The sequence below is a fragment of the Myotis nattereri genome, assembly GCF_964212035.1.
Source record: "Myotis nattereri genome assembly, chromosome: 8".
In the NCBI taxonomy this organism is placed as follows: domain Eukaryota; kingdom Metazoa; phylum Chordata; class Mammalia; order Chiroptera; family Vespertilionidae; genus Myotis; species Myotis nattereri.
The window spans coordinates 67,270,102-67,287,923 of record NC_138083.1 but is presented as its reverse complement, the minus strand read 5'-3'; the positions used below and the strand labels follow the sequence as shown (position 1 = coordinate 67,287,923).

The window sequence follows — 17,822 nt, the reverse complement described above, 5'->3', positions numbered from 1 at the left end:
ATAACTTGCAGGAAAAATAGTAGATGAAGTGGGGGACCTATGGATTAAAGAGACTTTAGAGAAGAAAGATAAAGATGTTATTAGAAACTAATACTGAGGATATCAGAAAGTCATAATAAAACACTGTGAGACTTCATCCCTTGTGCCAAACATACAGAGAGAATGAGGCTCAAAAGAATAAAAATGTTAACATCCTGCCCTAGCCGGTTTTGCTCAGTGGAAGAGTGTTGGCCCTCGGACTAGGGTCACAGGTTCGATTCTGGTCAAGGGCACACACCTTGGATACAGCCTCGATCCCCAGCACAGGTCGGGGTACATGCGGGAGGCAACCAATCAATGTGTCACTCTCACATCGATGTTTCTCCTCTCTGTCTCTCCCCCTCCCTTCCACTCTCTCTAAAAATCAGTGGAAAAAATATCCTCGGGTGAGGATTAACCAAAAAAATGTTAACATCCCCCCCTGGCCAGTGTGGCTCAGTGCTGAGCATTGATCTGTGAACCAGATCACAGTTCGATTCCTGATCAGGGCACATACCTGGGTTGCAGGCTCGATCCCCAGTAGGAGGCAAGCAGGAGGCAGCCAATGAATGTTTGACATCAGGCAATCTGGATTTCTCTTCCTTCTGTGCCAGTTGTCATCACTAATGTTTCTGTCTCTTCCTCTGAAACCAATAAATATATACATAAAATATTGAAAATGTTAATATTCTATCTGAGTGATAGAATTATAAAGGTGATTTTTTTCCCTTAAATGCTATTTTCATATTTCTCTACCATGTACACATGTTACTTTTTGTCCTGAGAGAAAAGTATTAAGAAGAGAGACGAGAATATTGAGTGGTGGGGGCTGTGGTGGGGGTTGCTGTTAGCCTCCTCCCCCACCCAGGGATTGAGTAGTTCCGGGAAACGGCCTGGAGTCAGACTGCGGGGGTCTGATCTGGACATCCACCTCTGCCTGCCTGTAGGGCACGGTGGTTACTTCATCTTGAAGCCTCACCTTCTTCCTCTCTACAACCTTCACAGCGTTGTTGTAAGGATGAAAGTAGTTAATATGCATAAAAGGGCTTAGAACTGTATTGTTAGTTATTATCATGATCATCATGGCACAGGCCTTTGTCCCTTTTCACCCATCCTTTCCTTTCTCTATACAACTCTGGAGTATTTCATGTTAGAAAAGATGGAGGATGGGTGTTTTGCTTTTTATAAGTTGGGTACTTTTTTAAAGAAATAATTTCCTGCCCTAGCCGGGTAGCTCAGTTGGTTAGAGCATTATCCCGATGTGCCAGGGTTGTGAGTTCAATCCTCTATCCCCAGACAGCACACGTGCAAGAAGTAACTAATGAATGCATGGATAGGTGGAACAGCAAATTAATGTTTCTCTCTTTCTCTTTCTCTCCCTCCCTCCCTTCCTCTCTCTCTCTTTAAAGAAAAAATTAATTAAAAAATAATTTCCTGTCTTCTGAGGTGTCTTAATACCTAGTGAATTAATGAATAGTTGCTTTCTCTCCTACAATTATTTTTTTAACCTGGGAGGTATGATCCATGTGGGGTTTCTACTGGTTGCCAAGCATTTGCAGCACCTGGAAATATTAAAAATGAATTAACCACCTATTTGATGGTCAGAAACCTTGAGAAATCAGGTTAGAGCCAATAAATTTTTGGCCACAAGTATTCACATACTTGAGATTCTAGCTATCCCCAGCTTCTAGAAAGGGGAGCGGGGGCATTAATAGTTTACTAGTAATAATTTAATAGTATGCTGTGTGGACCAACCAGGGAATGGCTTTCTTTGGTAGAATTAAGTACCTTTCTCAGTCAAGGGGAAGACAGTTTATAAGTAAAGATACTCAGCAGTGCTCAGTGGCACAATGGAGCCCTGTCCTCTGGGATTGGATTGTAAGATCAGTATGAAAGGCAAAACTCAGCTTTATTCAGAAGTTCCCATGAAAATTCCTTAGGAGGGCTTTATCTGGAGATGTGTGCACCACCCTTCAGTGAGTTTCATGAGGCTAGCTTTCCCTCCAGGAGAAGCTGAAACTCATTTGTTTCTTTAGGTAAGCTCCAGGTGAGAGAGGCTTGGGTGTAGGTATGCGATCTCAAGCACCAGAACCACCCACAGGGCTGGAAGATACTCTTTTCTCCCACTGCACGTCCATTCTAGGGCACATGTTCATTCATTCAGTTAACCAAGTAATAGTTGCCAACTATTTTTAAGTGCTGGGAATTCAGCAGTGAACAAGACAGAGTTAATGCCCTGTTGGCACTTAAGACAGAGAACAAACAAATAATTATATGGTATAATGTTAGGAAGTATGTGACCAGGGGAGGGTGTGTGATCTTGGGGTGGTCAAAGGAGGTGTCTCTAAGGACACATGCCTAAGCTGAGAATCTTAAGAAGTGAGCCAAGGGGAAGAGTATAATGAACATGTTCCAGGCATAAGAAACAGCAAGTGCAAAGGCCCTGGGGTAGGACTAGATATGTCGAGTTAAAGGAACAGCAGGGAGGCTAGTAAATTGTGTAGAGTAGAAAGGAGGTGGGGTGACTAAGTCAGAATAGATGGTGCACTTATTGAGTGGCATGGTGGATGGAATCTCCTTCTCTAGTCAAATACCTTTTTTTCTGTCTTGAGCGCTTATTAAATTTGCATAAACATTTATATGGCATAACTTCCATTATACCAGCTTTTATTTTGCTCATTTTCTCTTTCTCTTTTTAATAGTTTGTTGTTGTTTTTTAAGTGAAATCTGTTGTCCAAACCTACATTCTGGGATTAGGGAAACCTCCCCACCCCTAATACCCTCAGATTTATTCTCACCTGAAAAGCTGTGTGTTTCAAAGGACTCTTTAATGACTAATTTAATATCACACTAATTTAGGCTATAAAATGGGACCTTATTTCTTCATGCCTTCTTTTCATTAGATCTTGAAGTGTATCAGCCAACTAGAGCTCGCTCAGCTCATAGGAACCGGTGTGAAGACCCGCTACCTGTCTGGGTCTGGGCGTGAAAGAGAGGGGAGCCTGAAGGGCCACACGTTGGTGGGAGAAGAGTTCATGGGCCTTGGTCTCGGTAAGACTCCAGGCCCCACAGCTGGCCATCACGGACTCTCAAGTTAACCAGAATGAAACACTTTTTGTCTCATCAGGACTGTCTCATAAACCGTCTCTTCCTTCTGTGCCAGCTGACAGTATGTTTACTAATGCAAGTGCTGCTTCAGCAGTCTTAGCTGTCATGAAACTATCAAGTAATGCCAATTTTATCAAAATCAGCAGGGTGCATTCTTTTCTCTATACACTAGTACATAAAACTATACTGGGAGGAAAAGCCACTTTCTTTAGAAAGGCTACAGCTTTGGTACCTCCTATTAGAGGATTGGGTATGTGTATCTGGATTTTAAAAGGTGGAGTCAACCTCTCTTCCATGTTCATTTGGGGGGCTTTTTAGAATGGTATTCTTATGAAAATAGAATTATGTCTGGCTGTATGTTGGATTGAGAGGCTCCTGTCAATGATATAACAATAATAATAGTAAGTAGGGCAAACAGGTATGCAGGCCACACTCTAAGTTCTCAGTGAGATTGGGACTATTATCCCAGTTTGTAAATGAGGAACGTTGAGGTACAGAAGATAAAGTGAGGTACAAAGCCACCCTGCAAACAAGTGGCAGAGGTAAGTTCAAACCCAGGCCATCTGATTGCAGAGAGCAGGCTCCTAGGTCCCACAAACAGTGGTTAGAATAGTACAATGTAGCAGTTAGAAGCATGGACTCTATGAAAATGGGGGGTTGTAATAGTACCTACTTCTTAGGGTGCATGTGTGGGTGATTGGAGTGAAATCCTGGAACATTATACTGAACATTCAGCAGGTGTAAGCCATTACATATTCTAGAAGCTCTGGGTTAGTGTCCATTAATTCAAATTTGTTTTCCTTAATAATAGGTATTTAATACTATAAAAATGTAAAACACTATGAAGAAAGAGAGATGATTAATACAAACAAGGGAAAGTATAAGAATTCATTTTAAAAGCAAAACCCCAAAACCCAAGTTTAATTTTATTCCATCAGCAGTTGAAGATTTTTTTGCCTGCAAACCATTCTCATTTGTGTCTTTTGTCTGCATGTTGATACTGTGTGCTGCATACTTGCCTGTTTGGAAGCACTGGTTTTGTGCATTGTGTTTCAGGTAATTTGGTGAGTGGTGGAGTGGATAAAAGACAGATGGCCAGTTTCCAGGAATCGGTTGGGGAGACCAGCTCCCAGAGTGTGGTCGTAGCTGTAGACAGGTAATGACTTTTCTCTCCAGTGAAGCTGGACCACCCAGGGGCTTGGCGTCCTCTGTGTCAGCAATTTTCAACCTTGTTCATCTTATGGCACATATAAACCAATTACTAAAGTTCTGTGGCACACCAAAAAAATCTATTTGTTGCTGATCTGACAAAAAAAAAAATAGGTAAAATATTTTTATTCATTTACACCAGATGGTTTTTATTGTGTTGGCTGTTGTCATTTTTATTTGACAATCTAAGTTCAAACCCAGGCCATCTGATTGCAGAGAGCAGGCTCCTAGGTCCCACAAACAGTGGTTAGAATAGTACAATGTAGCAGTTAGAAGCATGGACTCTATGAAAATGGGGAGTTGTAACAGTACCTACTTCTTAGGGTGCATGTGAGGGTGATTGGAGTGAAATCCTGGAGCTCAGTGCCCCTGACTAAATAGTCAGGTAGTTCATATTTTAAAAATTCTTAGGGCTCTGGCTGGTTTGGCTCAGTGCATAGAGCGTTGGCCTGCGGACTGAAGGGTCCCAGGTTCGATTCCGGTCAAGGGCACATGCCTGGGTTGCGGGCTCGGTCCCCCCGTGTGGGGAGTGCAGAAGGCAGCCAATCGGTGATTTCCTGTCATCATTGATGCTTCTATTTCTCTCTTCCTTTCCCTTCCTCTTTGAAATCAATAAAAATATATTTTAAAAAATTCTTAGGGAACAGCAGTTGAAAATCGCTGCCCTATGTACTTCCTAGGTGAATGACTCCTAGTATGTTTGACTGTTGTCAATGTTGTCAGTTCCAGATCACTCAAACTAAGAACTGTTCAAAGTGTTGCGTGATCCATAACTGCTAATAGCCTTCACATTCATTTCAATTTTGACCTTGAATTGCATCATGACCTTTTAAAAAAAATTGCAACTTTAACTTCGTGACCAAATTGTGTCAAGTTAAAAATGCCATAATGTTCACAATTCATACTAAGATTAAGCCATTTTTCTTGAATAAACATTTTTATAAGCCTTTGGTAATTTCAAAGTTCAGTTCTGAAAATGTTGATTTTGGTAATTTTTTGCCGGTTTTTTTGCTGTTATGTAAGAGCAGCGTTTTGGAAGTCCTCACTAAACCACTCCCACTGTGGTGACATCACATGCTAATAAGTTTTAACTCTTCCTCCCTCCTTTTTTTTAAAAATATATTTTATTGATTTTTTACAGAGAGGAATAGAGATTTAGAAACATCGATGAGAGAGAAACGTCGATCAGCTGCCTCTTGCACACCCCCTACTGGGGATGTGCCCTCAACCAAAGGACATGTCCTTGACCGGAATCGAACTTGGGACCTTTCAGTCCGCAGGCGTCGGCTCTATCCACTGAGCCAAACTGGTTAAGGCATTCCCTGCTCCTTTTTTTATTATTATTAATATATTTTATTGATTTTTACAGAGAGGAAGGGAGAAGGAGAGGGATAGAAAGTTAGAAGCATTGATGAGAGAGAAACATGGATTCAGCTGCTTCCTGCACACTCCCTACTGGGGATGTGCCCGCAACCAAGGTACATGCCCTTGACCAGAATCGAACCTGGGACCCTTCAGTCCCCAAGCCGACGCTCTATCCACTGAGCCAAACCGGTCAGGGCCCCTCCTCCTTTTGATGTGTCACTTTCTCTGTCAATGTAGGCATTTCTGTTCTCAAGGCAATTCATTGACCAGTTCTGTACCTCTGATGCTTCAGCATTTATTTTAAAGTGGAGATACCAGACCTGAAATGTTTCCTTTCTCCCTTTTCTAAGATTGTTTGAGATTGAAACTTAGGCTTCCAAATCTAATTTTTATTTTATTATGTTTGGAATTACCTTCCTAGAATTTTTACTGGATCTACTAGACTGGATGGAAATGCAATAGGTATGTATGTGACTCCTCTATGACAACTACAGACGCCTCATATTGTGACTGACCATTACTAACGAGGCCTTGCATGTGTTGTTGCGTTTGGCCTGTAGTTGATTTTGTCCGTTGGCTGTGTGCCGTGTCCATGGACGAGTTGGCTTCCCCCCATCATCCCCGCATGTTCAGCTTACAGAAGATTGTGGAGATATCGTACTACAACATGAATCGGATCCGACTGCAGTGGTCCCGAATATGGCATGTGATTGGAGATCACTTCAACAAGGTAACTCTTCAAATTTCAAAACTATTCCATCGATGTCCAAAACAAGCAGGCAATTAAATTTTAATAAGAAGTGAAGCGATGAGAGTTTAGGTGCCTATCGTTCATTTTCCTTGTGGAGTCCAAGACAGCTCAGTAGGACCAATAGCATACTTACATATTGATAGAACTCATAGAGAATGAATTACGAATTCAGGCTGTGCAAAAACTTCTATATCCCACATCCAGGACATAGGCTAACATCACAAAGAGCATTATAGTCACTCAACAAACATATTGGTATTTGAAAGCATTATGAAATCCTAAAGTGCTTTCTGAAAAGTTTATGTTCCATATAGTTTCTCTATTAAATGTCACTTCCATTCTATTCTAACTTCCACTGCCACCACTTTTCTGAAACCTTTGTCGAGTAAACTAACACTTTTTTTTAATTAGAACTAAGCAAGAACCTTCTGTGCTCTGAAACTGACAACTACTGAGAGAAAGCCAGACTAAACTTTCTCTCCACCAGAGGTTTCATTATATACAGGTAGACACATGCACACCTATATTGACCAAAGAAAAAGAAATCAGAAGAATATGTATGTATTATATGTGTATGTATGTATTTGTGATGCTATTTGCTTCATAAGGGAAAAGTAACAGCTTAATAACACTGTTTCCTACCAAAACACACTTCACAACTTACAAAAATTTCTCAGGCCTGGAGATATAATAATAAAGAGTTATAATACAGATGCTTAAAAATAGTACAATAAAAAACAATTTACCCAAAAGAGAGTCACTCTCTACACTGTATAGAAGAAAAATCGTAAGAAGAAGTTGTCTGCCATTGAATATAGAAGAAGCAGTAGAGTGCCAATAAATAATTTGTAGCATCTGCAAATTTCTGTAGTGCTCCTCCCCACCCCCAGGGACCAATTTGAGGCTAGGAATAGGATGCCACTAATTGTGTAGACTAAGGAAGAGTTGGACACTGTTGGCTCTCATGGGCAGCTGCTAGCCTGCTCCAGGGCCCTACAGAAATAAGGCATTGTCAGATGTAGTCTGGCTTCTAACTTGGTACATCAACTAATCAAAGTTTTTGTTTACTTTGTGTCCTTATTAGCTCCAAGTAGGGTACCTCACAATATCTGTTTAACAAACTACCTGAGTGCCTTATACCAGGCAATGGACAGATGAGGTCCCTGCCCTCAGGGAGTTCACCCACATTTTATGATAAAATAATCGATGGTAAAGGGTCAGGTGACACAGTATGTCAGTCCTCTCTGGATGTGACCTTTCATCTGAACCCTCAGTGAGGAAACAGCCACAAGAGTCTGAAGATGACCCAGAGCAACTGTTCGCTGAGTGAATAGTGACACTCATTCATCTAAAGTCAACTCATTTAGCAACCATCTTTCCCACTGTTCGGGTAAATAAACTTTTAGTGGACCAGTTGACATGATTGATATGAACTTGCTGGAAGTCTAGGTTTCATGTTCGGTGGAACTGCTTTTGGTGGGGAGCATCGATTTTACAAGTTCCCTTTCCGACCTGCAGTTCTGTTGTCAAGACTCTACATGCCAGTTCTCAGTTATCACTGGGTCACTTCTGGGCAAGCTTGGGACGTGGGCTGGCAGATAGTGCTTAGACATTTCACGGTTGTCAACTTCATTCCATCTAATCGGTGCCGTTAAGCACAAAGTTTGGAAAATTCAGTTGCTCACCCTGGGGCTTTTTATTCTTTCCACCACCTCAGAAAGATGTCTGCTTCCCTTGGGAACTGGAGCACATGAGAATCTCGAGGCTTAAAGAAATGGATGGCTAAGTACAGCTGTAACTTAGCTCTGGGGATTCTAGCAGAGCCATTGGAACAATCACATGTTTCTTTTCTTCTAAATTAGGCCCCGTGTGTGTCTTAGGGTATGCGAAGCTGCACAATAAGCCTGCTGTGTATTTCTGAAACAGGAATTCCTGAATTCTCCTGGATATTTAAGATGGGGATATATTTTTTATTAGTCTCTAATTTCATAAACATTACATGAACATCTTAAAAAAATTATATCTAAAAACAGCTTTGACCATCACCACCCCCAACAGGACACCCCCCAAAACTAATTGTTCTGATCAGTTTGGTATATACCTTTCCAGACATTTTTCTATACACATGCATATGTAGGTACTCATAGAAATATAGATAATATTGTCTTGGTTTATTTTGCTTTTTTAAAAAACATAAATAGTATTAGACATATTTTGTAATTTGCTTCTTAATTATGCTAGAATATATGGGTTTATTCTTTTTTAATTGTAGTAAAACATACATAACAGAATTTTCCATTTTAACCATTTATAAATGTAGAGTTCAGAAGTGTTAAGTACATTCATTGTGGTGATCTCCAGCATTCTTTCCATCTTACAGAATTGAAACTTTGTACCCATTAAGCAACGACCCCATTCCTTCCTCTCCCCAGTCCTTGGAAACCACTTTTTACTTTGTGTCTGTGAATTTGATGACCTTGGGTACTCATATAAATGGAATCGTGCAGTATTTGTTCTTTTGTGTCTCACTTATTTCACTTGGTATACCGTCCTCAGGGTTCATCCATGTTGTGTAGCCTTTGACAGAATTTCCTTCTTTTTATGAGGCTGGATTTATTCTTTCTTTTTAATTGCCAAACATTATTCCATCTGAACATATCATCATGTAGTCATTTTCCTATTGATCTTTTTTTTTTTTTTTCTAAATGATGATGACTTTTGTTAAAATTCAAGCATTTCCAGTCAGCCACGTGTCAGTGAAGTTTCTCGCCTGGAGCAGGCTCCTCCTGCATGTGGTTTAGATCCTTTGTCAGGGGTTCTGGTGAGAAATACTCCCTTGCTCTGCTGTTAGGGTTTCTTCTTGAGGGAGAAGTCTAAGAAGTACCAACCAAAATACACCCATAACTTCAGTCCCTAAAAGTAGGTAAGCCACAAACAAGTCTAATGTTAAGGGAATTGAAAAGCCTATTTCTGCTGAATTTTTTGAGGCTGATGATACACATGTATAATCTTTTCCTTTAGGCGGCAAACATGGGCAATATGAAAAGGCTTTACAGAGACTTCCAAGTCTTTTGACCTGTCATGCGTATTTGTATAAAGTTAAATAGCACATGGAGAATTATTTAATGGATATAATTTCAATTTTGCAAGTTGAAGAGAATTCTGGTAGTACAGCAATGTGAATGTCTTTACTAAACTGTGCACTTAAAAATGGTTAAGATGATATATTTTGTGTTATGTGTATTTTGCCACAATTTTTAACAAATTAGCACATTTTGAAAGAACTTCTAACTAAATGTGCATTACTTTCACCATTAAACTTAAATAAAATTATACAGGTCATAGCCATAAAATAACCATTTTTTTCCTCCTTCGGTGTGTTTTTCCAGAGCATTTATTTTAAAGGCAGGATGTCCATTTTTGAGGTTCAGAACCCCACATCCACAGTTGTTTCACTGTGTCTATTTCACCTTATATCCTGTTCTGCTCAGGTTGGCTGTAACCCTAATGAAGATGTGGCTATCTTTGCTGTTGACTCATTAAGGCAGCTTTCCATGAAGTTTCTTGAGAAGGGAGAATTAGCCAACTTCCGTTTCCAGAAAGATTTTTTGAGACCCTTTGAGCATATCATGAAGAAAAACAGGTATGTGCATTGTTCTGAAAGAGCTTTGGTCAAATTCCCCATTGGACCCAGCCAGTGAGGCTCATTGGTTGAGCATCAACCCATTAACCAAGAGGTCCCCGGTTCAATTCCCATCAGGGCACATGCCCAGATGATAGGCTCAATATCCCTCATCCTTCCTCTCTCTAAAAAAAGAAAAATATATTTTTTAAAAATTTCCCCATTGGACCCCTAAAAGGACCCCCTACCACTAACCACACAATTAATTTTTTTCTTCCTTGATGGTGGAAGCAAATAAAATGAACAGACTCTGATTCGCATCTATTGTCTCTAAGTAAATCACACTGCGATCTGTGTGTAACTTTCCCCAAAGGACACATTACACCACTGCAAATAGTAGAAATATGTGACCTGTCTTTTTGAGGCTGATGGGGAAGGGGAGGCAGAGAAAGAGTCACTGCTGAAGCAGCCTCCAGCAAGGTCAAGGATTATGTGACTCAGCATTTGTGCCCCGGGGAAGTGATAAAGAGGTCAGGGCAGCTACTAGCCCTTTGAAGCAGTCACCCTTTTCATTCATTCACTTGGCTGTGTAAGAGGCATGCCATCTCCTAGGTACTATTCTAAGTGCCAAGCATACAGCAATAAAGCAAACAGCCCTAACCGGTTTGGCTCAGTGGATAGAGCGACGGCCTGCGGACTGAAGGGTCCTCGGTTCAATTCCGGTCAAGGGCATGTACCTTGGTTGTGGGCACATCCCCAGTAGAGGGTGTGCAGGAGGCAGCTGATCAATGTTTCTCTCTCTTCGATGTTTCTAACTCTCTCTCCCTCTCCCTTCCTCTCTGTAAAAAATCAGTAAAATATATATTTTTTTAAAAACAGTCAAAAATTTATATTTTCATTTGGCCCTAATTCGATAATCATTGCAGCTAGGTGATAGGTATACATTATTCATTACTCTGTCCTCTCTACTTACATATATGTTTGAAATTTTTCATAATAAAATTAAAAAACAAGTCCTTGTTTATATTCCAGTGGGATAGATAAGTAAATGTTCAGTAAATCATTGGTAATTACTCTAAAGAACTTTAGGGGATAGGGATAGAAACAGTCTTTATACAGGGCAGTCACAGCCCAGTTGTTGTCAAGGACTCAGGTTCTTTCCATTTCTTTGGCCATCCACAAGGTCACTTTCATCCTTGAGCCTGTTGTTTGTGATTGCTGTACTGAGGCTCTAGCTCATGCCATCATGCTGCGTTCAGAATGAAAATAAGAGATAAGGGGGCAGAGCCTGCCATGTGTATTCCTTTTAAGACAAAAGCTAAACCTTCCCAGAAACCTCTTCTCCCTAATGCCGTACATTTTCTCTGGCATCTAATTAGAGCAAATCATGGAGCTCCCCTAGCTGCAAGGGAGGCTGGGAAATCGAAGACCTGGCACATGCTACAAGATTGCCATTTATCTTATACCGTTTATGATCCATTTCCTGATGTTTGGCATGTTGCTGCCTGCAGTGAGAGTTCTGTTGTAAGGAGGTGGGAGGGTAGCTTCTGGGTAGGCAACTAACTGTCTGCCACAGTGATTACTTACCATTTTTTCTTTTTGTTGTCTGTAATTTTTTTTTATATTTGTGTAAGAGTTTATTTGAGGCAAACTGCCGACATATGCTGGGGAGCAAGATCTCAAAGCTCCAGAGAATAATAGTTTCGCAGCTTTTTTTATGGATGTGATATTAAAAAGGAAACATAAGGACAGTTACATGGAGATGGGGAAAAACAAGGCAGAGATTGGATTACAAGATAGTTAACAAGATTATGTGGTCTCTTATTTCAAAGGTGTGTTAACCTAGATGCACAGAAACAACAGACAGGTCTTGCCTGGGGCATGACTATTCACTGTGACCTGCCCAGTTAGGAATTTATGATCAATCCTGTGAGGTTCCTTTCCATAGAATCTCTTTTTTTTATTCACAGTTCCCCCTTTTGGTCATAAATCAATCCAAAGGATACATTCATGACCAAGCTTTGGTCAAATATTGTCTCTAATTTTTTTTTAAGTGAATGTAGATTACTGCGTAGTTTAAAAAAATGTGTTCAGTGCTGCTTCTACATGATAAGCTGTGTTTATATGTCTTCCCACTATCCAAAGTACAGATGACATGGCTGCCCCATTTCTTCCTCAGGTCTCCGACCATCCGGGACATGGTGATCCGCTGCATTGCCCAGATGGTAAACTCCCAGGCGGCCAACATCCGCTCGGGCTGGAAGAACATCTTTGCCGTGTTCCACCAAGCAGCCTCGGATCACGACGGGAACATCGTGGAGCTGGCCTTCCAGAGCACAGGTCACATTGTCAGTAGGTGTCTCTTCCCTCCTAACATCCACCCACAAGTCTGGAAGAGGGACCACTTATTTCCTGTCTCTTTTACTCCCAAAAAAGGGCTTCCTTGGTTTAGCTGTACTGTGATATAATGATGTGCCACATTCTTGACACGTGCACAGCATCCCTGTGAAGGAAATACTGTCAACTCTCATTATTCGCAGCGTCCATGTTGGTGAATTCACCTGCTTGCTGAAATTTATACATAACCCCCACGAATACTCCTGGCACTTTTGTTGCCATTTGTGGACGTGCACATGCACAGAACAGTGAAATACTTGAGTCGCCCAAGGTACACATTCCCAGCTGGGTTAGAAGGTCATGCTCTGCCTTCTTGTTTCAGCTCTTTTACTGTAAATATGCAAGCGTCCTTTTCATAGTGCACTTACTGCCACGTTTTTTGCATTTTTGTCTTATTGTTGGTGACTTTGCCATTTAAAATGGCTCTGTACATAGTGCTAAAGTGCTGTCCTGTGTCCGTAAGCACAGGAAGTCTGTGATGTGCCTTATGGAGAAAATACATGTTTTACATAAACTTCATTCAGGCATGAGTTACAGTTAGCTGTGAGTTCATTGTTAATGAGCCAACAGTATATATTAAATAAGGTGTCTTTAAACAGATGCACATAAAGCAAGGTTATGTAGTGATCAGTTGATGAGAGTGTGATGGCCTGAGGCTTGTAGGAACCTAACCCCGAATTTCCCCTAGAAGTGATAGTTCAGAAATTGCTAATTCAGTGTTCATAGCTACTCTAGAGAACCCACTACCATGATTAATGAGAAGTGACTTCACAATTGTTTTCCCCATTTTACTGAAGAGAAAACCGAGACATCAAAAAATAAAGTAGAACAACTTGCCCAAGGTCACGCAGCTAGGAAGTGGTGGAGTAGGATTCACACCAGGCAGTCCAGCACTATGTCCCTCTACCCTAGACTGACCAGAAGTCCCTGTCCTGCCTGTAATCATGTAACAAGATGTTTACTGGTCTTGGTCTTCGTGGAAATTGTAAAGCATTGGGTCACCTTTCATCTTTTTTCATTTTTTTAACTTTTTGTAAACTTCTTGCTACGCATATATTTTTCCTAGATCATGTGATATTTGTAGGGTTTTGAAAACTTTAGGTTTCTAAATTGCCTTGAACCTTTAGCTCATTGACTGCCGGGAGCCGGTCCATCCTTGCTGTTTCAAGGGACCTGGCATATATGGCATACTGTTCTTAATATGTTTGCTCACCTTCTTGGCACTATGTGTTTTAACGAAGGTCACCTCTCTGAGAAAGGTTGTTTCCCCAGGTAGGGATTTTCTCCTGAATTTAGGGAGGGAATAAAACCCCTTAACTAAGTGCCAGGCGGGTAATTAATCACTTTAACTACGAACAATCATGCTTAAGCTACATAATCTTTACTCCCTGGAATGGAGATAAGAAACGCCCTAACCTTTGGAATAGAGATTGATAGGATTGGAATCAACTGGTGTAAATACAGATGTAACAAGACAACAGGACACAGAACCTAGACATAGAACCTACACAGAACCTAGAGACAGAAGAACTTCGCTGGAGAGAACATGGCAAAAGATCCTGGACAGAAACTGGCCACAGAACCTAGAGACAGAACCTAGCGAGAGAACATGGCAAAAGATCCCGGACAGAACCTGGCTACAGAACTTGGCTGGAGAAACTATACAGAACCTGGCTGAAGAACCTCGAGACAGAACCTGGCTAGAACATGGCAAGAGAACCTGACTAGAACCTGGTGACTGAACCTGGCTGGAGAACCTGGACAGAACCTGGCTGGAGAACCTAGCAAGGGAACATGGCTACAGAACCTGGCTAGAGAACCTGGAGAACCTGGCTGGAGAACCTACAGAACCTGGCAATAGAACCAGGCAAGAGAACCCAACCATGCTGATCAACTGAACGCTGCCTCTGTGTCATTCCTTCTTCGCCGACTCTGTCCACACCTTTCGAGACCCCTGGACCTGCTGGGGTTGGACCCCAGCAATTGACATTTATCTTTACAAGATTCCATTCAGCAAGGTAGCACAAGGTGTGGTCTTAGGAAGGAAACAACCAGAGAATTAAGGGATGAGGTCAGGATCACAGACTAGGCCAGAGCCTTGCTCAGGGCTCAGCTTTTGGCAGACAAACCACTATGGGCAACGGCACAACACAGATCAGTGTTTACGTCTTACGTAGTTCCTCAAGCTCCATTCTAAAGCAGCCTCAGTTAAATGACACCTTGGCATCCTGCTGCAGCTTGGCTTTCTCATGGCTCACCCTCTCTCACTTCCTTAGGGACACTTCTCAGGACCTTTTCGGAGAGGTCTCCCTAACCACCAGCCTAAACAGCCCTCTTACCTTCTGCCCTTATCTAGAACTCACCCCACCTGAGATTATCTTATGTATGTATTGACTTAGGTGATTGTTGTCTGTCTTGCCCATTGGAGCACGAGCACCATGAGGCAGCAAGTTTGATTCACCATCTCTGTCTCCAGGGCCCATAACCATGCTTTTCACATAGTTGACACTCAAATGTTTATTGAATGAATGATTATTTGGGTCTTTACGTCATTGTTTGAGCTCAGGAACCAGTTTAGCCCAAATTGTACCCAGTGCACTTATTCCTGAATAATTGACTAAGAAGCACTGTCTTATAGAAATACTGACATGCTTTTCTTAGATTTTCACAGAAGAAATCCTCTCTGGGGTGTGTGTGTGTGTCTGTCTCTAATCCCCATTTCTAAATCCTGGTCTTATTTTTTTTTATGTGCCTTTGTCTCCCCAGCAACTATTTTCCAGCACCATTTCCCTGCAGCCATCGACTCCTTTCAGGATGCTGTGAAGTGCTTGTCGGAGTTTGCCTGCAACGCCGCTTTCCCTGACACCAGCATGGAAGCCATCCGACTCATCCGTTTCTGTGCCAAATATGTCTCCGAGAGGCCTCGGGTACATTTCTCCTTTCCTCACTCATATGGGAGATGAGGGGAAGGAGTTGTGGGGCCAAAACCCCACTCCTGGCAAAGAGCTTTCCATTGTAGGGGTTATACCTTTTCTGTATTTTGTATTTATGAAATTATTTTATTCAACTGAACTTTTATTTGGTATCCTACAAACTATTTTGTAGACAATAATAGTATTTTAGCTTTGAATTTTCGCAAAACTGAACAAGCTAGACCTTTCTATTTGAAGGAAAATAAACCTCCCTTTTAGGAAATGACATTATGCCATTGTGACATGGCTGGGAAGTCACATTGAAAAATCACCTGGAAATATTTTGGGTTTTTCTATCATGTCTCATCTATCTAAGGAGGCCTGCTTGGTTTAAATGACAATCTCAAAACACTGAAATTGGGTGGAAACAAACATAAACTATGGTGGCTAGATCTCTTGTCAAGCATTCGTTGCAGAACTGTAAGCCCCTGAGATGACATGCTAGGTCCCCTACAACAGCTCATTAAGATGATGATGATAATGAGAGCCACTATCGGCTGAGCACTTACTACATGTCAGGCACCATTCTAGGCACTGTGCGTTGATTTATGTAATCTTCAAAGCAGACCTATGCGGTGGGTAGTTATATCCCCATTGTGCAGGGGAGTTAACTGAAGCACAGAGAGAAATTGCCTAATGTTAGATAACCAGAGTTGATAAAGAAATTCCTTTACAACAAACAGTGCCACTTTAAGAGTGGTTACAGAGCAGAGGGCTAGAAATCCTAGAGATAGGGCCTCACATCCAGGCTGTGGAAAGACTGCCAGCTCTTAACTGCATGACCTTGGACAGTTTACTTAAACTCTTAAGTGCCTCAGTTGATTCATCTATAAAATGGGACCATCATTTTTTCCCTGCCTCTCAGAATCATTGTGAGAATTATTAAACCATGTAGAGCACTTTTACAGTCCCTGGCCCATAACAAGCATTCAGTAATAGTGGCTGCTGCTGCTATTATTGTAAGTAGTACTTTAAGTACTGTATTAACATTCCAGAAAGACCTAAGACCTAAGATTTTGCAGCATCCCTTGCTGAATGGATACTTTCAGGAGAGAACGTGTGTGAGGCCTTGCCCCCTGTGTAGTTCCCTTTCACTTCCTTCCTTTTGCTTGCATAGTCTATATCTGACAGGTGACTTTCATTGTAGGTGCTACAAGAATACACAAGCGATGACATGAATGTGGCTCCTGGTGACAGAGTCTGGGTCCGAGGCTGGTTCCCCATTCTGTTTGAGCTCTCCTGCATCATCAATAGGTGCAAGCTAGATGTGCGGACAAGGTAACTGTCCCAGGGCGGTGCCCCTCCCATCACTGAATGAGCCTCAGTCACCTGCTCACCTGATCCCATGCTCTCCCCCTCTCTTCTCTGCTGTTCTCTTCCCCCACCCCCTTCCCTCTTCTGCTCCTGGCTTTGTTTCCTGCAGAGGACTCACGGTCATGTTCGAGATCATGAAGAGCTATGGCCACACCTTTGAAAAGCACTGGTGGCAGGACCTGTTCAGAATCGTGTTCAGGATTTTTGATAATATGAAACTCCCGGAGCAGCAGTCGGAGGTAGGTGATGACTACAGCACAGCTGGGATGGGATGGGAGATGAGCCTCTCTGGCCTTTGTCTGCCTCTGGGGGTTGTGTCCTCATCTACATGGAAGTCTTAAATACTGAGCCACTTGAGATGTGCCCTTCCTGGCACTCTTCTACCAATATCAACTAATAGAAGAAGCCCTCCCTGTCTGAGGACGAGTGGAAATTAATCACCACGCTCTGCCTTTTTGGCCCTGAGGCATCGTACCTGCCAGATCAACAGGGCACCTGACTGGTTCACTTAACTTCTGAACAATCAGTAAAAAGTGGAGTGACTCTGTCCCTTCAAAAACACACTTAAAAGGGTTTTTAATATGAAGTTGCAGTCAGATGATGTCAGCAAATATTAGGCCTTTTTTAAAAAGATGTGAGATGTTTTTAGTTGTCTTCGTTATTTCTCCCCTGGAGGTAAAGGGCTGAGGAGAAGGCATTCTAGCTCAAGATTTTAAGATGGGAGAGTAACTTTTTACCTTCTTTTAGGAACAGCATTCCCTCCCTCCCCCTGATATGGAAGGAACATATACTTAATATGGAATATTAGGAATATAAAAAACATCATTTAAAATCATTCCAAAATTAGAGTTAATGTTTTGGCAAGTTTTCCTCTGTCTTTTATGTAGATTAAATAAGGTTGTTGATTGGACCTGGTTATAGTGTAGATACAGTTTTCTAATCTTATATTAAGGTAATTAAAATTTTTCTTCATTATAAAACAAATTGGAAAACAGAAAAAATTTAAGCACCCACAGTTTAAAACTTCCACAGGTTACCACTATTAACCCCTTCAGATATGCCATGT

The 17,822-nt window shown here is 41.5% G+C and overlaps 1 protein-coding gene across 1 annotated transcript in view; it reads left to right on the top strand.

Moving 5' to 3' along the window:
- Window positions 1–17,822, top strand: part of ARFGEF2 (ARF guanine nucleotide exchange factor 2) — an 84,324-nt gene that overhangs the window by 48,872 nt on the left and 17,630 nt on the right. Inside the window, exons 22-30 of the mRNA XM_081096602.1 lie at window positions 2,922–3,069; window positions 4,183–4,282; window positions 6,122–6,162; window positions 6,261–6,430; window positions 9,943–10,094; window positions 12,253–12,425; window positions 15,237–15,397; window positions 16,590–16,720; window positions 16,866–16,995. Coding sequence (XP_080952728.1) covers window positions 2,922–3,069; window positions 4,183–4,282; window positions 6,122–6,162; window positions 6,261–6,430; window positions 9,943–10,094; window positions 12,253–12,425; window positions 15,237–15,397; window positions 16,590–16,720; window positions 16,866–16,995 — 1,206 coding nt within the window. The remainder of the gene's footprint in view (window positions 1–2,921; window positions 3,070–4,182; window positions 4,283–6,121; window positions 6,163–6,260; window positions 6,431–9,942; window positions 10,095–12,252; window positions 12,426–15,236; window positions 15,398–16,589; window positions 16,721–16,865; window positions 16,996–17,822) is intronic.